Source organism: Triticum aestivum, chromosome 7A (genome assembly GCF_018294505.1).
Source record: "Triticum aestivum cultivar Chinese Spring chromosome 7A, IWGSC CS RefSeq v2.1, whole genome shotgun sequence".
Taxonomy (NCBI): Eukaryota; Viridiplantae; Streptophyta; class Magnoliopsida; order Poales; family Poaceae; genus Triticum; species Triticum aestivum.
This window is the reverse complement of record NC_057812.1, coordinates 654,427,664-654,453,097: the sequence shown is the minus strand read 5'-3', so window position 1 is coordinate 654,453,097 and position 25,434 is coordinate 654,427,664. Positions and strand designations below refer to the sequence as shown.

General features: G+C 42.3%; 1 protein-coding gene across 1 annotated transcript; it reads left to right on the top strand.

The window, feature by feature from the left end:
* The first annotated feature begins 16,735 nt into the window (after positions 1–16,735).
* On the top strand, positions 16,736–17,279 carry LOC123154310 (protein transport protein Sec61 subunit gamma-like). Its single transcript, XM_044573065.1, has 2 exons — positions 16,736–17,079; positions 17,164–17,279. The coding sequence occupies exons 1-2, from the start codon at positions 16,986–16,988 to the stop codon at positions 17,277–17,279; spliced, it is 210 nt and encodes a 69-aa protein (XP_044429000.1). The 5' UTR covers positions 16,736–16,985.
* The last annotated feature ends 8,155 nt before the right edge of the window (positions 17,280–25,434 follow it).

The following is a 25,434-nucleotide window of genomic DNA, read 5'->3' as shown; positions in this document are numbered from 1 at the left end:
CTGGTTGTCGTCGAGAACGGCGGCAAACCAAGGATCATATTCCCAGGTAATAACCCGACTGCCTTCATGTGCAGGTGGATGAGGCTCCGATGGCTAGCCGGACTGATGAGTTTACCGAGCTAAAGTGGCAACTTGATGCGGCCGATGCCAATATCGTTCTTGTCAACCAGCGGCTTGCAAGGCACAGGGTAAGTGATTTCTCTGGTGATCGTCACATAATAAGAGGAGCATGATGCCAGTATCTTTAATATGTTGTGACTGTAGATGGAGCTTCTACCGTGGAAACCCTTCAGGCGGAGCTTGCCCGAGCCAAGGAACAAGCAAGGAGTAGCAATGCGGCCGCTCTAAAGGCGGCCGAAGAGTTGAGGGCCGAACAGGCCGTGCATTGCGAGAGCAAGGAAAGAATAGCCAAAATGGCTATAGAGTTGAAAGATGCCGCTGACCGCTACCATCTTCTTGAAGAAGAAAGCCGAGCAAAGGCGATGGACCTGGAGAAGGCCCTGGTAGCTGCCAAGGAAGCCCGATCCAAAATTAGAGCGACGAAGGAGGAGCTGCACCAAGCTGCAGATATCGTGTCTGGGAAGCCCGTCTTGTTGCGGACGAAGTTCGGAGATCCGAAGTATGCTCCTCTTGACCGACTATGGAGTTTTGCGGACGCCTATGTGGATTTGGCTGCAAGTGATGCTGATGCGGCCGTGTACTTTGGGGATCGGAAAGATCACGTAGTGGAACAGCTGTTCTGGTCACAGTTTCATTCTCCAGGCAGTCCGCTGCTGTTGAATGAGCAAATGGCCGAGTGGGCCGAGCTCCATAGGTTTTCCGTACTTGCCATGAGGTCCGTTGTGGATCATCTGTGGCCGGGAGGGCCAAGGCCGAATAGCTACTTTAGTTTAGTGCAACAATTCCTTGGTGCTGTGACGCGCATCGATGCTATAAAGAGATCGACATGCATAGAGGGTGCGCGGATGGCCTTTGCCCGTGTCAAGACATACTGGGCAGAGATGGAGGCCACCACTGTTGCCACACAGGGTTCGGCCGTAGGCCGAGTGGCTGCCGAGCACTACTTTGAAGAAGTTCTTGAAGGTGCTCGTTCGATAGAGGCTCAGTGCTCGAAGAATATTAAGTTCTAGGGACATGTACTCCCATCGTAAAAACAAAGTTTTATTGAGTTATCAAGGATGTGTTTATACTTTTGCTTGAAAGTATTATGATGCCTCCTGTGCGGCCGTTTATGTATATATGTATATAACCTGAAAGTTTGCAGTCATCGGCTTTCGCCCCCACGCATATAATGCGGGGGTGTTCGCCGAAAACGTGTATCCACACTTGATCCAACGTCTTGGTCCTTTAAGGAGGTGGTAGCTCAGCGAACGAGGAAACCAGACTATATTGCTTTAACACTTTCACTTAGCCATAGGAGTTTGACGGTGGGGCTACTATATAGCCCCTGGTACTTCCGCGCTCATCCGAATACGGGGCGCGTACGTACATGGCCGAGAAACAGCCCTTCGTTAATGCAGAGGAATCCCGAAGATTCCGCGGAGTCATCGAGTGGTTGACCAGTCTCTCACTATATCATGACAGTTAGTTTTCGGCTTTCTTTACTGAGGTGCTCATCCGGATGAACCAGGGCACAATCGCAGTAGTTCTCCCAATGCTACCTCAGCCGATATGGCTGAACGTAAGGTACCAAAACATGGGAGCCGGGCAAACCCAACATTTGACCAAAGACATTATTCGGAGCTGATGCATATAGGGCCAAACTCGCGACGCCGAACACTCCCTAAGGTGTTCGGTCTTTATAACATATACCGGGCTGAACAATGCCCTTAATAATAAACCCCGTGTGTCCAGGTATGTGCAATATCCTGACGTGTCCACATGCCAATAACGTCAGCATCCTTCTCGGTTGTGTATTGTATCCGGAGGATGTGACCAACAAGATACAGTAAAAAAGGTTTATGCAGGGTCTTAATCTAAAAAGAAACCTTTGGGCGGGTCCCTGCTGCACGTTTGCGCCTGTGTCTCCGTTGTGCCATGTCCTGGACAGGTGTAGCATGATTGTCATCTGTAAAAGGAAAGAACTTAGGTGAAAGTTGCCGTGCCAAAAAGAAGGAATTGGTTATTATCAATGAACTATCAAAATTCAAGAGAAGTCAAGTTGAGCCGGGCTGGCCCTGATTACACGCGGGAAGCCCCTGGTATCGTCTATGAGGGTTTGATCATTAAACCAATCTCATGTATATGTAGAGGAGCACCGGACTCGTCTAACCGTGTCCGTGGTCTTGACGACCTGTCATCTTTTCTTGTTGGTGAGGCCATCTTGTTCGCGGCTGTTAAAGCCGCCGCATCCTCTTCCGTACGTGAAAAGCGTTCAGTATTTCCGCTAATTGTGATGATGCCACGTGGACCGGGCATCTTAAACTTGAGAAAAGCATAATGCAGTATTGCATGAAAACGAGCGAAAGCCGTTCTTCCAAGTAGTGCTTGATAGTCACTTCGGAATGGAGCAACGTGGAAAGTTAACCTTTCGCTTCGGAAGTTATTTGGGAGAACCGAATACAACCTGTAGCAGTAGAGAGCCCGTACCGCGGCCCTCTTGGCCTGGTATTACTCCCTTGAAGGCAGTATTACTATGGATTATTTGTGTCGGGTCTATCCCCATTTTGCGGACTGTGTCCTGATATATCAGATTGAGATCACTGCCGCCGTCCATGAGGACTCGTGTGAGATGGTACCCATTTATTATTGGGTCTAACACCAAGGCCACCAATCCTTCATGCCGGATGCTTGACGCGTGATCCCTGCAATCAAAAGTGATCGGGCAGACCAACCAGGGGTTGATCCTATGGGTGACGGGCTCTATGGTGTGTGTGTCTCAGAGTGCGTGTTTGCTTCTCTTCTTCGTCACATGGATCACGTTTATCGTTTTAACCTCTGGTGGGAATTTTTTTCTGTCCTCCAGTTCTTTGCTGGTGAGGTTCGTCCTAGTCTTCGCTTGGTGTCTCTTCCCCTTTGTGTTTGGTGTTTAGCTTACCGGCCTGCTTGAAGACCCAACATTCTCTGTGGGTGTGATTTCCAGGTTTGTCGGGGGTGCCGTGAATCTGAGAGAGCTTGTCAAGAATCTTGTTTAGGCCAGATGGTCCTTCTCTGCTACCTTTAAAAGGCTTTTTCCGCTGACCTGGTCGAGAGCCCCTGAATCTAGTGTTTACCGCCGTATTATCTGGGCTACCTTCTTTATTTCGACGCTTGTTTTTGTTGCATCGTGGTTTTCCATTGCCATCCCTGACTCCGGGTGTGCTTGGGTCGCTGGTGCTGCTACGGGCTAACCAGCTGTCTTCGCCCGCGCAAAAGCGGGTCATGAGGATTGTTAGGGCTGCCATTGTTCTTGGTTTTTCTTGGACGAGGTGTCTGGTGAGCCATTCGTCTCGGACGCTATGTTTAAAAGCTTCTAAGGCTTCATCGTCTGGACAGTCGACGATTTGGTTCTTCTTGGTGAGGAATCTGTTCCAAAGCTTTCGGGCAGACTCTCCGGACTGTTGGATTATATGACTTAAATCATCTACATCCGGAGGTCGGACGTAAGTCCCTTGCAAATTAGCCCGAAAAGCGTCCTCGAGCTTCTCCCAACTTCCAACTGAGTTTTCAGGGAGGCTTTTCAGCCAGTGCCGAGATGGTCCTTTGAGCTTGAGGGGTAAGTATTTAATGGCATGGAGATCATCTCCGCGAGCCATATGGATATGGAGGATAAAGTCCTCGATCCAGACTCTAGGGTCTGTGGTCACGTCGTACGCCTCTATGTTCACTGGTTTGAATCCTTCTGGGAATTCGTGATCCAGCACCTCATCTGTGAAACATAGGGAGTGTGCGGCGCCCCTGTATTGGGACATGCCATGGCGTTCGGACGGTTGTAGTATTCGCTTTTGATTTTGTGCCGGAGCGAGCTTCCTAGATCCATAGATGGATCTGGTCGCACCAGATTTTTGGCGCAAGTTCTCACGTAGATCATGTGTTGACTTATGTGCGACTTTGTTGGCCGCTCTATCACGGTCACAAGGTGGTGGATCCGGCCGATTGGCCGTGTCATTTTTCGGCTGCGTGGGCTCTAAGGCCTCATCGTCGAATTTTGGTAATAGCTTGCGCTTTGGATAGCTATTTGTGTGGTAACTTCCACCATACTTTGTTTCATTGTCGAGCACTTTGTTCCATCTGCTGTTGACCGTATCTTGTGCGTCCTTAAGCCTTTGCTTCTGCTTCTTCATGCTCCTCGTTGTGGCAATAAGCCTTCTGCGGAGGTTCTCTTGCTCCAAGTGCGTATCCGGGATGATATGTGCCTCTTCATCCGGACTATTTTCCTCCCGAGATGAGGTTTGATGAGGTTTATCCTTGGCGTCGCTGTGTTCGGACACCGGATCCGCACTATGTTCGCCGTTTGCATCTTCGTCGTGCTCTGCCACCTGGGCGATGCAGTCGTCGTTTCTTCTAGAGTCAACTGGACCGTTATTTCCTCTTGCGCTGTTATCGCTGTTTTTGCTATGGCGGGACTTAGAGCGGCGCCCCTGACGTTGGCGCTTGGGTTGCTTGGAGGGGGCATCCTCTGCTATCTCTTCGCCATTGCCCTCTTTGGGTGTATCCAACATGTATACGTCATGTGATGAAGTGGTTTTCCAGTGCCTTGTGGGCGCTGGTTCCTGTTCGTCTCCTGCATCTTCGTTCATGCCGTCGATGTCTTCGGAGTCGAAGTTAAGCATGCCGGTTAAGTCGTCGACAGTGGCTACCAAGTGGGTGGTGGGTGGCCAGCGAATTTCTCCGTCGTCTGCATCCCATTCTAGCCGAACATAGTTCGGCCAATGTTCTCCTAACAGGGAGAGAGACCTTAATGAATTTAGCACATCGCCGAAAGGCGAGTGCTGAAAGATATCCGCGGAGGTGAACTCCATGATCGGCGCCCAGTCGGGTTCGACGGGCACGGATATAAGATGTTCGGAGTCCGTGGCCGGGGGTGAATCCAGTGGTTCGGCAACACGACTCTCGTAAGGGGTGAAGTCAGTGTCTGGCTCTATCACCGCTAAGAGCGCGGCCTCCGTGGCGGGGTCTATCCCTCTGCTCTCGGATGGCGCGATTTGCTCCGGATTGACGGCCGGAGTGGTTGCAGATGCGATCTCCCGAATACTGTCCGATGGCAGAGTTATGTCATGCTCGTCGTGACTGTGCGACACACCTGATATGGGCTCGAATCCGTCGAAGATCAAGTCTCCGCGGATATCGGCCATGTAGTTCAAGTTTCCGAATCTGACCTGATGGCCAGGGGCATAGCTCTCGATCTGCTCCAGATGGTGAAGCGAATTGGCCCGCAGTGCAAAGCCGCCGAATACAAAGATCTGTCCGGGGAGGAAAACCTCACCCTGGACCACATTGCTACCGATGATCGAAGGAGCCATCAAGCCTTATGGTGACGACAGAGTGGAACTCTCAATGAAAGCACCAATGTTAGTGTCAAAACCGGCGGATCTCGGGTAGGGGGTCCCGAACTGTGCGTCTAAGGCGGATGGTAACAGGAGGCGGGGGACAAGATGTTTACCCAGGTTCGGGCCCTCTTGATGGAGGTAATACCCTACTTCCTACTTGATTGTTCTTGATGATATGAGTATTACAAGAGTTGATCTACCACGAGATTGTAGAGGCTAACCCTAGAAGCTAGGCTATGGTATGATTGTATGTTGTCCTACGGACTAAACCCTCCGGTTTATATAGACACCGGAGGGAGCTAGGGTTACACAAGGTTGGTTACAAGGGATGATATTTACATATCCGTATTGCCTAGCTTGCCTTCCACGCCAAGGAGAGTCCCATCCGGACACGGGACGAAGTCTTCAATCTTGTATCTTCATAGTCCAATAGTCTGGCCAAAGGATATAATCCGGCTGTCCGGATACACCCTAATCCAAGACTCCCTCGACAATCATCATCAAAAACAAATGGTATATCTTTTTTTAATAAACTAGTCAGCGGCCGAGAAATTTTGGAGAAGTCCTTAATGAACCTCCTATAAAGTCCAGCATGACCAAGGAAACTTCTTATACCTTTGATGTCCTTGGGACATGGCATCTTCTCAATAGCATCAACCTTGTCTTTATCAACCTCAATACCTCTTTCAGAAACTTTGTGCCCCAAGACAATACCTTCGTTAACCATAAAGTGGCACTTTTCTCAATTCAAGACAAGATTAATTTCTTCACATCTCTGCAAAACTTGATCAAGGTTGCTCAAGCAATCATCAAAAGAAGATCCATAGATGGAGAGATCGTCCATGAAAACCTCACAGATCTTTTCACAAAAGTCAGAGAATATAGCCATCATGCATCTTTTAAAGGTAGCAGGTGCATTACATAGACCAAAAGGCATACGTCTATAAGCAAAAGTATCAAAAGGGCATGTAAAAGTAGTCTTTGATTGATCTTTGGCTGACACAGGTATTTGAGAGAAACCAGAATAACCATTTAGAAAGCAAAAATGTGTATGTTTGATCGATAAAAGGTAAGGGGTAATGATCCTTTTTAGATGCCTTATTTAATTTGCGAAAATCAATTACCATCCTATAACCTGTAATAATTCTTTGAGGAATCAATTCATCTTTATCATTAGGAATGACAGTAATACCTCCCTTCTTAGGGACACAATGGACATGACTTACCCACTGACTATCAACAACGGGATAGATTATACCTGCCTCAAGGAGCTTTAGTATTTCCTTTCTTACCACTTCTTTCATTTTAGGATTCAGACATCGTTGATGATCATGAACTGGTTTAGCATCTTCTTCCAAATTAATTTTATGTTGACATAGAGTGGGACCAATAGCAGCACGGTGCTTGTTCAGAGTTTTCAATAATCTCTCCTCCTCATGCTCTCAAAGGTTAGCACTAATAATAATAGAATATATCTTTTTCTCATCAAGATAAGCATATTTAAGAGTATCAGGTAACGGTTTAAGCTCAAACACGGGATCACCCTTGGGTGGAGGAGGATCACCTAGGATTTCAACATGCAAATTGTTTTTCAGAATAGGTTCCTGTTTAAAGAATACTTCGTCTATTTCCCTTCTTTCATTCATAAACATATCATTTTCACGGTCTAGCAAATATTGTTCTAAAGGATCACTAGGAGGTACCATAATAGAAGCGAGACCAATAATTTCATCCTTACTAGGTAATTCTTCTTCACGGTGTTGTCTACTAAACTTAGAGAAATTAAATTCATGAGTCATATCATCTAAATCAATAGTAACAACATCCCTTTTGCAATCTATGGTAGCATTAACAGTGTTCAGGAAGGGTCTACCAAATATAATGGGACAAAAGCTATCTTGTGGGGATCCAAGAACAAGAAAATCAGCAGGATATTTAGTTTTCCCACACAAGACTTCAACATCTCTAACAATTCCCATTGGTGAAATAGTATCTCTATTGGCAAGTTTAATTGTGACATCAATATCTTCTAACTCAACAGGTGCAATATCATGCATAATTTCTCTATATAGGCTAATAGGTATTGCACTAGCACTGGCACCCATATCACGTAAGCCATGATAACAATGATCTCCTATTTTAACAGAAATAACATGCATGCCTACCACATGTCTAGGTTTATCTTTAGCACAAGGTTTATCAATTCTAGCAGTTTCATCACAGAAATAAATAACATGCCCATCAATATTATCAGACAAGAGATCTTTAACAATAGCAGTATTATCTTTAGCACAAGTTTTAATATTGCTTTTACGAACCACAATTGAAGCTTTACCATGATCCTTTATCCTGACACGGAAACGTGGTTTCTCAACATAAGAAGTAGGAACAATTGGATCATTATAAGTGACAATCTTTTCTTTAACTTTAATTGGTGCATCTACTTTTACTTCGATGGGAGGATGATATTTAAACAACTTCTCCTTGGGGAGATCAGCATAAGTAGCAAAACATTCACAGAAAGAAGCTACTATCTCAGAGTCAAGTCCATATTTAGTGCTAAATTTACGGAAAACATCGGTATCCATAAAAGATTTAACACAATCAAAACTAGTTGTCATACCTGACTCCTTACCTTTGTCGAGGTCCCAATCTTCAGAGTTGCGTTTAATTCTTTCCAATAAATCCCATTTGAATTCAATAGTCTTCATCATAAAAGAGCCAGCACAAGAAGTATCAAGCATGGTGCGATTGTTATCAGAAAGCCGAGCATAAAAATTTTGAATAATCATTTTTCTTGAGAGCTCATGATTGCGGCATGAATATAACATTAATTTAAGCCTCCCCCAAGCTTGAGCGATGCTTTCTCCTTCGCGAGGCCAATATATATATATAATTGCGATCACGATGAACAAGATGCATAGGATAAAACTTCTAATGAAATTCCAGTTTCAATCGTTCGTAATTCCAAGACCCCATATCATCACATAGCCTATACCATGTTGATGCATCTCCCTTCAAAGATAAAGGGAAAACCTTCTTCTTAACAACATCTCCGGGTACACCTGCAAGCTTAAATAATCCACAAACTTCATCCACATATATTAGATGCTCATCAGGATGTTTTGTTCCATCTCCTAAAAAGGGATTAGCTAGCAGTTTTTCTATCATACCCGAAGGAATTTCAAAGCAGACATTTTCATTTTCAGTAGGTTCAGTAGGTTGAGGAGCAACTCTTTGCTCTACTGGTCAGGGTGAAGATACCCCGAACAAGCCCCTCAGAGGATTACTTTCCATGGTAATAAGTGACAGTAAATTTCAGCACACTATATAAATTTTTCCTTACCAAATTCCACCTACCAAAGGCGCTTCACTCCCCAGCAACACTGTGAATGCTAATATAGATTGCAAAAAGGATGTTGTTACTATTGGTTTAGGTGATATGTCTCATGAATTTAATTTCTCTAAATTTCGTAGACAACACCGTGAAGAGGAATTGCCTGGTAAAGATGAAATTATTGGTCTTGCTTCTATTGCCATACCTCCTAGTGATCCTTTAGAACAATATTTGCTAGACCATGAAAATGGTATGTTTATGAATGAAAGAAGCGAAATAGATGAAGTATTCTTTAAACAGTAACCCATCTCAAAACACAATTTTCCCGTTGAAATCCTAGGGGATCCTCCTCCACCCAAGGGTGATCCCGTGTTTGAGCTTAAACCGTTACCTGATACTCTTAAATATGCTTATCTTGATGAGAAAAAAAATATCCTGTTATTATTAGTGCTAACCTTTCAGAGCATGAAGAAGAGGGATTATTGAAAACTCTGAAGAAGCACCGTCCTGCTATTTGATGACCCGCAAGTATAGGGGATCTATCGTAGTCCTTTCAATAAGTAAGAGTGTCGAACCCAACGAGGAGCAGAAGGAAATGATGAGCGGTTTCCAGCAAGGTATTCTCTGCAAGTACTGAAACAAGTGGTAAGAGATAGTTTTGTGACAGGATAATTTGTAACGAGCAACAAGTAACAAAAGTAAATAAGGTGCAGCAAGGTGGCCCAACCCTTTTTGTAGCAAAGGACAAGACTGGACAAACTCTTATATAAAGAAAAGCGCTCCCGAGGACACATGGGAATATCATCAAGCTAGTTTTCATCACGCTCATATGATTCACGTTCGGTACTTTGATAATTTCGTATGTGGGTGGATCGGTGCTTGGGTACTGTCCTTACTTGGACAAGCATCCCACTTATGATTAACCTCTATTGCAAGCATCCGCAACTACAACAAAAGTATTAAGGTAAACCTAACCATAGCATGAAACATATGGATCCAAATCAGCCCCTTACGAAGCAACGCATAAACTAGGGTTTAAGCTTCTGTCACTCTAGCAACCCATCATCTACTTATTACTTCCCAATGCCTTCCTCTAGGCCCAAATAACTGTGAAGTGTCATGTAGTCGATGTTCACATAACACCACTAGAGGAGAGACAACATACATCTCATCAAAATATCAAACGAATACCAAATTCACATGACTACTAATAGCAAGACTTCTCCCTTGTCCTCAGGAACAAACGTAACTACTCACAAAGCATAAACATGTTCATAATCAGAGGGGTATTAATATGCATATAGGATCTGAACATATGATCTTCCACCTAATAAACCAACTAGCATCAACTACAAGCAGGAATTAACACTACTAGCAACCTACTAGCACCAATCCCGGACTTGGAGACAAGAATTGGATACAAGAGATGAACTAGCATTTTGAGAGGAGGTGGTGCTGATGAAGATGTTGATGGAGATTTCCCTCTCCCGATGAGAGGAGTTTTGGTGATAATGATGGCGATGATTTCCCCCTCCGAGAGGGAAGTTTCCACGGCAGAACAGCTCTGCCGGGGCCCTAGATTGGTTCCGCCAAGGTTCCGCCTCGTGGCGGCGGAGTTTCGTCCGAGAAGATGGCTTCTTATTTTTTTTCCATCGAAAGACTTCATATAGCAGAAGATGGCCACCGGAGGGCCACCAGGGGGCTCATGAGGTAGGGGGGTGCGCCCAGGGGGGTAGGGCGCGCCCCCCACCCTCGTGGCAGGGTGTGCCTCCCCTGGTGAATATCTTCCACTGAGTATTTTTTATATATTCTGAAAACGTCTTCCGTGAAGTTTCAGGAGTTTTGGAGCTGTGTAGAATAGGTCTCTAATATTTTCTCCTTTTCCAGCCTAGAATCCCAGCTGCCGGCATTCTCCCTCTTTAGGTAAACCTTGTAAAATAAGAGAGAATAGGCATAAGTATTGTGACATAATGTGTAATAACAACACATAATGCAATAAATATCGATATAAAAGCATGATGCAAAATGGACGTATCACTATTGGATGTACTCTTGATGATCTTAAGGGCAATAGTCCCACTCTATGTCAACACAAAATAAATTTGGAGGAAGATGCCAAACCAGTTCATGATCATCAACGACGGCTGAATCCTAAGATGAAGGAAGTGGTAAGAAGGAAATACTAAAGCTTCTTGAGGAAGGTATAATCTATCCGGTTGCTGATAGTCCATGGGTAAGTCCTGTCCATTGTGTCCCTAAGAAGGGAGGTATTACTGTCGTTCCTAATGATAAAGATGAATTGATTCCTCAAAGAATTATTACAGGTTATAGGATGGTAATTGATTTTCACAAATTAAATAAAGTTATTAAAAAAGATCATTACCCCTTACCTTTTATTGATCAAATGCTAGAAAGATTATCCAAACATACTCATTTTTGCTTTCTAGATGGTTATTCTGGTTTTTCTCAAATACCTGTGTCAGCCAATGATCAATCAAATACTACTTTTACTTGCCCTTTTGGTACTTTTGATTATAGACGTATGCCTTTTAGTTTATGTAATGCACCCTCTACCTTTCAAAGATGCATGATGGCTATATTCTCTGACTTTTGTGAAAAGATTTGTGAGGTTTTCATGGACGAGTTTTCCGTCTATGGATCCTCCTTTGATGATTGCTTAAGCAACCTTGACCGAGTTTTGCAAAGATGTGAAGAAACTAATCTTGTCTTGACTTTGGAAAAGTGCCACTTTATGGTTAATGAAGGTATTGTCTTGGGGCATAAAGTTTCTGAAAGAGGCATTGAGGTTGATAAAGCCAAGGTTGATGCTATTGAAAAGATGCCATGTCCCAAGGACATCAAAGGTATAAGAAGTTTCCTTGGTCATGCCGGTTTTTATAGGAGGTTCATTAAGGACTTCTCCAAAATTTCTCGGCCTGTTACTAATTTATTACAAAAAGATATACCATTTGTTTTTTATGATGATTGCGTAGAAGCATTTGAAATACTTAAGAAAGCATTAATCTCTGCACCTATTGTTCAGCCACCTGATTGAAATTTACCCTTTGAAATTATGTGTGATGCTAGTGATTATGCTGTAGGTGCTATTCTAGGGCAAAGAGTTGATAAGAAATTAAATGTTATTCAATATGCTAGTAAAACTCTAGAAAATGCTCAGAGAAATTATGCTACTACTAAAAAGGAATTCTTAGCAGTTGTATTTGCTTGTGATAAGTTCAGACCTTATACTGTTGATTCTAAAGTAACTATTCACACTGATCATGCTGCTATTAAATATCTCATGGAAAAGAAAGATGCTAAACCTACACTTATTAGATGGTTTCTCTTGCGACAAGAATTTGATTTGCATATTATTGATAGAAAGGGAGCTGAGAACCCCGTTGCAGACAACTTGTCTAGGTTAGAAAATGTTCTTGATGACCCACTACCTATTGATGATAACTTCCCTGATGAACAATTAAATCACATAAATGCTTCTCACACTGCTCCATGGTATGCTGTTTATGCTAATTATATTGTTGATAAATTTATACCACCTAGTTTCACATACCAGCAAAAGAAAAAGTTCTTTTATGATTTGAGACATTACTTTTGGGATGACCCACATGTTTATAAAGGAGTAGATGGTGTTATTAGACGTTGTGTACCTGAGCATGAACAGGAACATATCTTACACAAGTGTCACTCCGAGGCTTATGGAGGACACCACGCTGGAGATAGAACTGCACATAAGGTATTACAAACTGGTTTTTATTGGCCTACTCTCTTCAAGGATGCCCGTAAGTTTGTCTTATCTTGTGATGAATGTCAAAGAATTGGTAATATTAGTAGACGTCAAGAAATGCCTATGAATTATTCACTTGTTATTGAACCATTTGATGTTTGGGGCTTTGATTATATGGGACGTTTTCCTGCCTCCAATGGATATACACATATTTTAGTTGTTGTTGATTATGTTACTCAGTGGGTAGAAGCTATTCCAACTAATAGTGCTGATCATAACACTTCTATTAAAATGCTTAAAGAAGTTATTTTTCCAAGGTCTGGAGTCCCTAGATATTTAATGACTGATGGTGGTTCACATTTTATTCATGGTGCTTCCGTAAAATGCTTGCTAAGTGTGATGTTAATCATAGAATTGCATCTCCTTATCACGCACAGTCTAGTGGTCAAGTAGAATTGAGCAACAAAGAACTCAAATTCATTTTGCAAAAGACTATTAATAGATCTACAAAGAATTGGTCCAAGAAACTTGATTATCCATTATGGGCCTATAGAACTGCATATAAAAATCCTATGGGTATGTCTCCGTATAAAATAGTTTATGGAAAAGCATGTCACCTACCTCTCGAACTAGAACATAAGGCTTACTGGGATATTAAAGAGCTCAATTATGATTTCAAACTTTCCGGTGAGAAGAGGTTATTTGACATTAGCTCACTTGTTGAATGGAGAACCCAAGCCTATGAGAATGCCAAATTATTTAAAGAAAAAGTTATAAGATGGCATGACAAAAGAATACAAAAGCATGAGTTTAATTTAGGTGATTATGTGTTATTATACAACTCTTATTTAAGATTTTTTGCAGGAAAACATCTCTCTAAATGGAAGGTCCTTACGTTATCGAGGAGGTCTATCGTTCCGGTGCTATAAAAATCAACAACTTCGAAGGCACAAATCCGAAGGTGTTGAATGGTCAAAGAATTAAACATTATATCTCAGTTAATCCTATAAATGTTGAAACCAATGTTATTGAAACCGTAACCCCGGAGGAATACATAAGGGACACTTTTCAGAATGTATCAGACTCCGAAAAGGAATAGGTATGTGGTACGGTAAGTAAACCGACTCCAAAACAGTTTTTATGGCAATATTTCTCCATTTTGGAATATTTAGAAAAATAGAAAAATAAGAAGCAGTCCGGGAAGGACACGAGGCCTCCATGAGGGTGGAGGGCGCGCCCCCCTACCTCGTGGGCACCTTGTGTGCTCTCCAGACTCTGTTTTCTTACACGTTACGTATTTTGGTCGGTAAAAAATCATTATATAATCTCCCGAAGGTTTTGACGAACGTATCACGCAAAAATCTCTTGTTCTTGTTTCGAGTTGTTTCACTACAAGAAATATGTCAACTTGTGACCTTCTGTTAGTGACCCTGGAAGAATTGGTCATAGATCTATGACCATTTCAGACCAATTGGTCAAAACTTGTTCGGGGGGCTCCAAAACCTAAACTATAACGACCATTTTGGTCAGAAAAGTCGTAATTTCCTTACATGGAATGGTCATAAAGAAGATAGCACTGGTCTGCTGCCTTATTTCTAGCTGATCATGACCAATATAGATGGTCATAACCTTGTAAATTGTGGTGGGTTGCTATGACTAGGCGCCACCTCATCAGTTTTGCCTATGTGTCATGTCCATGTGGCAGTTTTTGCCCTAGGTTGTGAAGCAACCTATATTTTTGTCATTCCCAAAATTCCCAAAAAAATCTCATAAATTCTTTGGGTCATATGTTCATCAAATATGTAAAAATCCTTCCTTGCCTAGTTCAAAACTAATTCAACAATATTCATTTTCCTATTCTGTTCACGACAGCACTTTATGAAGGAAGTGCTATTTATATATTCTTGATTGCCCTCGGAATTTTTGGGCACTCTTTCCTATGCAAATCATTACCGCATGAAAAAATTCAGCTCCACTTGCCTAGCAAATCTTCCTCGGCAAATTTCCAAAGTTTTTGTCCACCTAGAAGCATTGCGAAGGAAGTAACTTTTTTATATATCCAAATGACATGAAATTTATACAGTTTCTTCATATGCCCAAACCATCACCCTCCTCCAAATTGCAGCTCAGGCAAATTATCTATGTGAGCCCAGGTTCAATTTATATTTTATGGCCAAATTGGCACGTTGCAAAGCAAGTGTTATCTAGACCCCTCCTATTAACCTCAAACTCTTTGGGCACTCTTCCATACCCAAATCATTGCCACATGATAATATTCAGCTCTATTTTCCTAGTCAATCTTTCTCAGGAAATTTTCAAAGTTTCTACCTCGAGAGAAGCTTTGTGAAGTAAGTACTTGCTAGGCTTACCCAAATGATCTGAAAATCTACCAAGGCATAACCATACCTATTTAACTTACCTAAACCAAATTTGAGCTCATTTCATTCATCTAATTTATCTCAATAGTTTTCCCAAGTTTCTGTCCATAGAAGAGCATTGTGAAGGAAGTACCACTTTGGCATGTCCAAATGGTATCAATTTTATACGGTGCTTTCCAATGCCCAAATAACCATCCTCCACCAAATTTCAGCTCAATCCATTCATTATTTTGAGCCCAGCTTCAACATTCATATTTCTGTCCAGTGTGGTACTTTGCAAAGCAAGTACCACCTAGGATCCTCCTTTTGATCTGAAAATTTGCGAAGACATTCTTCTTAGTCGATGATCATCCTCAGCAAAAACTCACGCCCATTGGCCATGTGCGTTTCCCGTACCGCTAATCAAACACTTGGCTGCTAATTCATGTTTGAGCATCGATCGGTCTCCTCGTGAGAATCTTATGTTGTAATTTTCTTCCTATAACCAGCTTTATGTTGTAATTTTCTTCTGATAAGAAAATGAAAACTTCCTTAGGCAACATTGTTTTCCATTCCAATATACACCCTTGTGCACAATATGGTATCATTTGAACAAATTATGCCATGAATGTGGCCATAAGATTGATCATTTGGCTTGAAAGCCATTGATCTCCACACGTGATAGCTCGTTTCTGAGAACACATTTTTAAAATAATTGCCGTATTACAAGTTTATTATTCTTCCTGGGAACTTGGCCACATATAATGACATAATGCGAAGGTTTCCCAATTTTTTGATTTTTTTTGAATTTTTTATGCCCGTTTCAAAATGCGGTCAAAACAGCGGGAATGACCGTTCCTAGCTAGTGGTTGAATCTTGGATTTTTTTTGTGTTTATCTGATAAAATAGATACTTATGTACCTAGAAATGATTTTTGGAAAAATTAAAGGGCAAACTATGAGGCAGCTGCAGTTCAAATTTGACCCGCTTCCAGCTGAATCGGCGGAAATTTGTCTTTCTCACGAGAGGTGGATATAAACATTTTACACCCAATCATGTTGTCAATTGTACATTAAATATTTCCTAGTATTTTAGAAAATTGATTTGGTCAAATTTTGCAACAATTCTTTGGTAGGTCCTTCACAAAAAAACCCTCCTTTTGGGCACTCAAAAATGGAAAATGGTTTTTTCGTCCAAAGAAAATGAAAACTTCCTTAGGCAACATTGTTTGCCATTCCAATATGCACCCTTGTGCACAATATGAGATCATTTGAACAAACTATGCCATGGATGTGGCCATACGATTGATCATTTGGCTTGAAAGCCATTGATCTCCACACATGATAGCTCGTTTCTAAGAACACTTTTTTATAATAATTGTCGTGTTACAAGTTTGTTATTTTTCCTAGGAACTTGGCCACATATGATGACACAACGCGAAGGTTTTGCATTTTTTTGATTTTTTTTTGAATTTGTTATGCCTGTTTCAAAATGACACATTTCTTGGACCAATCAGAAGGCAGAACCTCCCTTCCCACGGATCACCCCCCTAAGCCGATCTGAGCCGTGCACACCATACAGGTCCAATGTCTCCTAAACACACGCTGGCCAATCAAACCCTAGCATTGTGCAGCAGACTCCCCTCCCTCTCCCTCTCCCCGACCCATTCGGCGTCGCCTCCGTTTCCTCGACCCAGATCTCCCTCCCCGACCTAAACCTCCCTCTCCTCTATCCCAACTCCTACCCCGCCGGCGGCCTCCCCCCAAGCGCCACTGCTCTTGACCTGCAACGACCAACAACGACGGCCCCCCATCGCTGCCCCCTCCTTCCCCATCCCACCGCGGCGAGGAGATCCATTCCCGCCGCCGCCGTTGCCCCCGCCCCCTTCTCCCCGATTCAGACCACATCCTCCCTCCATAGCTCGCCGCCGGGCCTCCTCCTCCCCTCCTCGCAGATCCAGAGCACAAATCCAAACAGCACACCATTCGCCCATTGGCTTCCCCCCTCCCTTCCCCTCACGCGCGCGACCTCGTCGTTGTCGTCGGCTCGGAGATCTCGCCTTCCCGCCGGCAGCAGCCATGGACGCCGTCGACTCCGTGGTGGACCCCCTCCGCGAGTTCGCCAAGGACAGCATCCGCCTCGTCAAGAGCTGCCACAAGCCCGACCGCAAGGGTAAGGACCAAAGACTCGCGCCTGCTTGTCTAGATCCGGTTCGTTTTCCTCTTTCGCCAGATCTGACGCTGATTGGGCGCGTAGAGTTCACCAAGGTGGCGGCGCGGATGGTGATCGGGTTCATCGTCATGGGGTTCATCGGCTTCTTCGTCAAGCTCATCTTCATCCCCATCAACAACATCATCGTCGGCTCCGGCTAGGTGCGAACGCGTCTCCTCCGATCTCATCTCCCTCTTGTTTGCACGGTTTAGTTAGACTTGGGTCCTCTTGTCTCGCGCTATGATCTGTTGGATCTGTGGTGTGCGTGCACAGTCCTGCGATCTGACCAATATTTAGTAAGCTAGATTTTAGTAGATCCTTTTTTCCTCCAAATAGACCTGCCAATTTCTACCTTGTTAGGAGAATTCGGATGAGTCAAGGGTAATCAGCTGTGGGGAACTGGGGTCATGCTTAAGTCATTGCCGCTAGTTGCCTCCACAGGACGAATTGGGGGCATAGGCTGGTTCCTCACCACACAATTTGGGAAAAGAGGAGCTTTTGCAATGTTTTGCTATTTCTGCACATACCACCAGTTCGCCCAAGTTGGTGTCGATTCAGTGCATCTAAATTGGCACCTACTGAGTAGACAGGTTACATACCAATGTTTGTCCATGGTTCGTGCTATGTGTCGATGTATTCTTCATTCTTTAATGCACCTATGTTCACGCATGGCCAACTTTATGTATTCACAATATAAAGTTGATCTATACACGCATGGCAAGCTTTTGTAAAATAAGAAAATAGGTAGGAGTCAAAATATTGTAGGACACGTGTTATGCAGTGTTGATCTATACTTTAATGCACCTGTGTTCACACATGGCCAGCTTTATGTAGCAGTGTCGCGTGTGACCTCAAAAAGGCTTTGAAAATCCTGATTGAAAATGAAGATGGTAATACTGATTCTCAGACCAAGAACATTGTGTTTCCTGAGCTCTTCCAATCCATTTCTTAGAATCCATGCTGGTGGTGTCTTCTACTATATGTGCATTATTCTATTTACCATGTTAGCTATGGCCGATCAGTCTGTTCTATCTGTTTCATGTGGTCGTTCGATATGTGTGGTGCCAACTTCCATTTCTTTGATAGCTGATGTCAATAGTCTTTTGGTTCATACAGCTTAGTGCCTCATATATGAATGCTCTTTCTGGGTTTTTCAATTTCTCTTCCCCCTATCTTTTGCTGACTACACTGATTATATGCCTTTCTACACCGATGCTCTTTTTTATGCTGGTCCTATGTCATGGGTGTTAATATCTACTACCTATTTACTGCTTTTTGTGCAAAATCTTTTGGTTATTGTAAATCATTCCCTGCTGTATAAAGTTTGGTTTTAGTCTATTGCATTTTGTTGGTTCCTATCTTGTCAATGTATACAACAATATTCTTTCTTGGTGGCCATTTGTGCTTCACATTTTTTGGGTATGCTACTTCTCTAATGAGTGGGTGCATCTCTTCTTTGTTTTATCATTCTATATTGTTTTCCTATCCTTTTTGGTATTCTGCTTTCTCCTTGCAGATGGCAAGCACCATTTTGTTGGTTCCTGTCTTGCCAATGTCTACAGCAATGTGTGCGTCCTCTGTCTCATCTGCGGCATTACCGTAGGGCAACTCATAATGGGACTATCAAGCATACTGACCTTGTGATGATAGATAAAGAGGTTGATTTCAGTGCCATTCTGATAAATATATTTTTAGCCCTATGAATTGAAAAATGAGTGCTTCTTGCTTGTTTCTGTTGTTGGTCCAGAAGATTCTTGGTGCTTTTAGTGCAGTACTATACTATGCTCCTTGGCACTTCTTGCTGTGTTAACTAAATGGTTTAGTCCCGCGCTTCATAGAAGCAGTTTTAACTAAATGTAATGAACTAATTAAGTGCCTTCTTTTATTGTTGGCTAATCCTTTGGTTTTATCGCATGCTACATTCTACTCTCTCCATTCCTAAATATAAGTCTTTCTAGACATTTCAATTGGGCTACAACATACGGATATATATGATGATATGCTACCACTCTAATAAGTCCAAGCACTATAAACCCTATGAACTTAATAATGATACTCTGCAAGCTATGAGTAAAGTGCTCTATTTTCTTGCGTTACCTTGTATGAATGAGTATATCATCTTAACTATCTGGGGACAAAAATCATTGTATTAGCTGAATTTGTGTTATCTTTCTAAAGAACTTGTCCTTTTTTTGAATGTTCTGTTCATAATATATTGGCTCCAGTGTTTTGATTCTTCTCTTCTGATTCATGTAACAGGGCGACGGCCGAAGGCATGATGATAGTTCTATTGCTGTTCTAGTGTAACGAAGGTAGCCTAGTAGACTATGGTCGCGTAGTTAGTCCTGCATACAGTTTCATCTGACTGGAGTAGGAGCCTAGTTTGTGCTGATTGTCAATTCTCATTGTGATTGTCCCTATACCTGTGTGACTGATTGTATTTGTATCTGTGTTGTAACTGTGTCATGACAGAAGGATCCCAGTATATTTGTATGACTGTGATTGATTCTCGCAGTTGTTATTTGAAATATTACTTGTGTTTTCTGTCTATTCTTATTTAAACATGGATATTTATTTCTGTCAAATTGTCAAATTGTAATCTGAATAATATGATGCTACCAAAAGGGTCCCACTTTAATAGAACCTGACAACTGGGACCCATCTGACTAGTGGACCCTTCTTTTGGGAAAAAAGAAAAATTAAATTCGTTTAGACAAAAAGGCCACAACCCAACAATAAAAAGGCTGCAATATTGGACTTGGCCCATGAACCCAACCAAAAATTGACAGACAGAAAAAAACACAAATAGGCTGAATTGTTGGGCTAGGCCCATGTAGAAAATCGAATTGGACCGGGCTGAATCTTGTGCCACATCAGATTGCCACGCTAGATGCCTACGTGTCATGGGGAGGTTGCTAGTGACCAAAACGCCACAGTAGACGTATTTTGGTCATAAACGTCTTCGACCATTCCAGAAGAAAGGTCGCTATAGTCAGTTTATGACGGCCAGCTTTTGACCTTATGTTTTTGGTCACAAAAAGGTCGCAAATGGAAATTTGTGACCATTCAATGACCAATAGTGGTGGTCACAAGTTGACATATTTCTTGTAGTGTTTTCTGCCAGAGTTGTCAAAGCTAGGCATCATGTCGTCTCCCTCCTCGTTCAACAATGAGGGCAACGATGCTTGGCTAATCAAGAAAGAGCTGAAGAGAGAAGAACCCATGGAGATCAACAAGGATGAAGGGATCAAGAAGGCCACGGAGGACCAAGCTCCGGCAACAGAAGACATCCATCAACTTGATCACAATCTTCTTACCCAAACTGAGATCGAAGCTTTCAAGATGATTGAGTTAGCTCGTATACAAAATAAGTATCTCACACGTGAAAATATTTTGTTGAAGGAGCATATCATCGCACTCAAAGGCATTATCCACAAGTAAGAAGACCTCCTACGATCGATGTGCGACTATCCACCATCAACAACTCCACCTTCTTCACCAACAAAGGAGACATAATCACATGGGTATGGGCACTCCCCTTGGCAACTTCTAAGCTTGGGGGAGTGCCCGGTATAGTATCACCATCACTTTTATCTTTACCATTTTTCTTAGTTCGATCCTTTTGGTAATATCTTGATCTAGTAGAATAAAGTTTTAGTATAATCTAGTTGTTAGTTTTTCTTTATGATCCTTCTATGTAATCAAGTCAGTGAGCTATATATAATAAATATTAGTGTTGAGTCAAGGGCTTTATTATTTTGCCATGATCTTGAGTGAATAAAAGAAAAGAGAAAGAATAAAAAGAAACAAAGAGATCATATGGATCTTATGGAGAGTAATGGGCTCACATAGAAAGAATATGATGACTAAAAGTTGTTGAGAGTTGACAAACATAGTTTTGGTCATCGTTGCAATTAATAGGAAGTAATAAAGAAAGAGAGGTCTTCACATATAAATATACTATCTTGGACATCTTTTATGATTATGAGCACATATTAAAATATGACATGCTAAAGAGTTGACGTTGGACAAGGAAGACAATGTAATGGGTTATGTTTTCTTACATCTGAGATAAATTATATTGTCTTGGATCATCCAACATGATTGAGCTTGCCTTTCCCCCTCATGCTAGCCAATTCTTTGCACCAAGTAGAGATACTACTTGTGCTTCCAAACACCCTTAAACCAGTTTTGCCATGAGAGTCCACCATACCTACCTATGGATTGAGTAAGATCCTGCAAGTAAGTTGTCATTGGTGCAAGCAATAAAAATGCTCTTTAAATATGTATGATTGATTGGTGTGGAGGAAATAAGCTTTATACTATTGTGTGATATGGAAGAAATAAAAGCGACACACTACATAATAAAGGTCCATATCACAAGTGGCAATATAAAGTGACGTTCTTTCACATTAAGATTTTGTGCATCCAACCATAAAAGCGCATGACAACCACTGCTTCCCTTTGCGAAGGGCCTATCTTTTACTTTTATCTCCTACCTTACATAAGAGTCATGGTGATCTTCACCCTTCCTTTTTACATTTTATCTTTTGGCAAGCACAACATGTTGGAAAGATCATTGCATATATAGCTAATTGGATGTGAGTTTTCATGAAGTATTATTGTTGACATTACCTTTGAGGTAAAATGTTGGGAGGCAAAATTATAAGCCCCTATCTTTCGTTGTGTCCGATTAAAACTCCATACCCATAAGTATTGCATGAGTGTGAGCAATTGTGAAAGACTATATGATAGTTGAGTATGTGAACTTGCTGAAAAGCTCTTATATTGACTCTTTCCTATGTTATGATAAATTGCAATTGCTTCAATGACTGAGATTATAGTTTGTTAGTTTTCAATGAAGTTTATAATTCATACTTGAAATTGTGATTGAATTATTACTCTGGCATAAAAGATCATATGAAAAGAATTATATAAGTTGTTGTTCTAAGAATGATCATGATGCCCCCATGTCCGTATTTTATTTTTATCGACACCTCTATCTCTAAACATGTGGACATATTTTTTGATTTCGGCTTTCGCTTGAGGACAAGCGAGGTCTAAGCTTGGGGGAGTTGATACGTCCATTTTGCATCATGCTTTTATATTGATATTTATTGCATTATGGGCTGTTATTAAACATTATGTCACAATACTTATGCCTATTCTCTCTTATTTTACAAGGTTTACATAAAGAGGGAGAATGCCGGCAGCTGGGACTCTGGGATGTAAAAGGAGCAAATATTAGAGACCTATTCTTCACAGCTCCAAAAGTCCTGAAACTTCACAGAAGACGTTTTCAGAATATATAAAAAATACCGAGCGCAAGAAGTTCACCAGGGGGGCCACACCCTGCCCACGAGGGTGGGGGCGCGCCCTACCCCCTGGGCGTGCCCCCTACATCGTGGCCCCCCTGGTGGCCCTCCGATTGCCATCTTCTGCTATATGGAGTCTTTCGATGAGGAAAAAATCATAAGCCATCTTTCCAGACGAGACTCCGCCGCCACAAGGCGGAACCTTGGCGGAACCAATCTAGGGCTCTGGCGGAGCTGTTCTGCCGGGGAAACTTCCCTCCGAGAGGGGGAAAGCATCACCATCGTCATCACCAACGCTCCTCTCATCGGGAGAGGGCAATCTCCATCAACATCTTCACCAACACCATCTCCTCTCAAAGCCCTAGTTCATCTCTTGTATCCAATTCTTGTCTCCAAGTCTGGGATTGGTACCTATGGGTTGCTAGTAGTGTTAATTACTGCTTGTAGTTGATGCTAGTTGGTTTATTTGGTGGAAGATCATATGTTCAGATCCTATATGCATATTAATACCCCTCTGATTATGAACATGAATATGCTTTGTGAGTAGTTACCTTTGTTCCTGAGGACATGGGAGAAGTCTTGCTATTAGTAGTCATGTGAATTTGGTATTCGTTCGATATTTTGATGAGATGTATGTTGTCTCTCCTCTAGTGGTGTTATGTGAACGTGGACTACATGACAATTCACCATTATTTGGGCCAAGAGGAGGCATTGGGAAGTAATAAGTAGATGATGTGTTGCTAGAGTGACAGAAGCTTAAACCCTAGTTTATGGGTTGCTTCGTAAGGGGCTAATTTGGATCCATATGTTTCATGTTATGGTTAGGTTTACCTTAATACTTTTGTTGTAGTTGCGGATGCTTGCAATAGAGGTTAATCATAAGTGGGATGCTTGTCCAAGTAAGGACAGTACCCAAGTACCGGTCCACCCACATACCAAATTATCAAAGTACTGAACGCGAATCATATGAACGTGATGAAAACTAGCTTGACAATATTCCCATGTGTCCTCGGGAGCACTTTACATCATATAAGAGTTTGTCCAGGCTTGTCCTTTGCTACAAAAAGGATTGGGCCATCTTTCTGCACCTTATTTACTTTTATTACTTGCTACTCGTTACAAATTATCCTATCACAAAACTATCTGTTACCTATTATTTCAGTGCTTGCAGAGAATACCTTGCTGAAAACCGCTTATCATTTCCATATGCTCCTCGTTGGGTTCGACACTCTTACTTATCGAAAGGACTACGATAGATCCCCTATACTTGTGGGTCATCACCTTCCAATATATGAATCTTTATGTCTTAACTATTTCGAGACTCCTCGTCATGTACGTGATCACATCCAGGACTCCGTACAACCTTCGGTACATCAAATTACATAACTCATAATACATATCATCATCGAAAGTTAAGCGTGCGGACCCTACGGGTTCGGGAACTATGTATACGTGACCGGAACTCATCTCCGGTCAATAATCAATAGCGGAACCTGGATGCTCATATTGGTTCCTACATATTCTACGAAGGTCTTTATCGGTTAAACCGCATAACAACATACGTTGTTCCCTTTGTCATCGGTATGTTAGTTGCTCGAGATTCAATCGTCGGTATCATCATACCTAGTTCAATCTCGTCACTGGCAAGTCTCTTTACTCTTTCTGTAATGCATCATCTCGTGACTAACTCATTAGTCACGTTGCTTGCAAGGCTCGTAGTGATGTGCATTACCAAGAGGGCCCAGAGATACCTGTCCGATACGTGGAGTGACAAATCCTAATATTGATCTATGCCAACTCAACAAACACCATTAGAGACACCTGTAGAGCATCTTTATAATCACCCAGTTACGTTGTGACATTTTATAGCACATAAGGTGTTCCTCCGGTATTCGGGAGTTGTATAATCTCATAGTTATAGGAACATGTATAAGTCATGAAGAATGCAATAGCAATAAACTAAATGATCATAGTGCTAAGCTAATGGATGGGTATAGTCCATCACATCATTCTCTAATGATGTGATCCCGTTCATCAAATGACAACACATGTCCATGGCTAGGAAACTTAACCATCTTTGATTAACGAGCTAGTCAAGTAGAGGCATACTAGGGACACTTTGTTTGTCTATGTATTCACACATGTACTAACTTTCCGGTTAATACAATTCTAGCATGAATAATAAACATTTATCATGATATAAGTAAATATAAATAACAACTTTATTATTGCCTCTAGGGCATATTTCCTTCAGCAACTGGGTTGTTTTCTGGGTCACCGAGGAAGAATTAAACGAGTATGTCCAGACAGGCTTCCTAGCCAAAAAAGACGTCATGCATTGGAGGGTCCCAGGCACAGAAACCCCTCCTGAGCCTAGGGACGGTGAAGTAATTGTCTTCACTGATCACTTGCTTCGGGGCTTTATCCCTCCTAGTTCAAAATTCTTCCGTGATGTGCTGGACTTTTTCAAGCTCCATCCTCAAGATATTGGACCAAATTCTGTTTCAAACATCTGCAACTTTCAAGTGTTCTGCGAGGTGTACCCTCAACAGGAACCCACTGTAGAACTATTCAGGGAATTTTACAATTTAAACCGTCAGACCAAGTTCACAGACGGGCCTAGCCTAGAATTAGGTGGCATCTCTATTCATAGGCGGAAAGAAGCCTCTTTTCCAGCCACCAAACTTCCTAGTCATCCCAAGGATTGGAACCAAACTTGGTTTTATTGCCAAGACACTTCTCTAGAAGGGGAAAACCCGCTGTCAGGTTATCATGCCAGCCGACTTAGCAACAGGCATCCTCTTCCAGACTGCATCAGCATAGCGGAATGGAAAAAATATATGCTCGTCTTTTAAAAGATCCGAGCCTCAATGGCCAACGGCTTGACCGGAATCGATTTGGTTCGATGCGTGGTCGCCTAGAGAATTCTGCCCTTAAGCCGCCGCCCCAGCTTAATGTGTGAGTATACTTGCGACTTGAAAGATCCACAACGCCACTGCCA

Bases quoted from the DNA above. Each gene is read 5' to 3' on its own strand.
- LOC123154310 (XM_044573065.1), top strand. From the start codon at position 16,986: ATGGACGCCGTCGACTCCGTGGTGGACCCCCTCCGCGAGTTCGCCAAG. The intron at 17,080-17,163 runs GTAAGGACCAAA...TTGGGCGCGTAG, and splicing joins CCACAAGCCCGACCGCAAGG to AGTTCACCAAGGTGGCGGCG.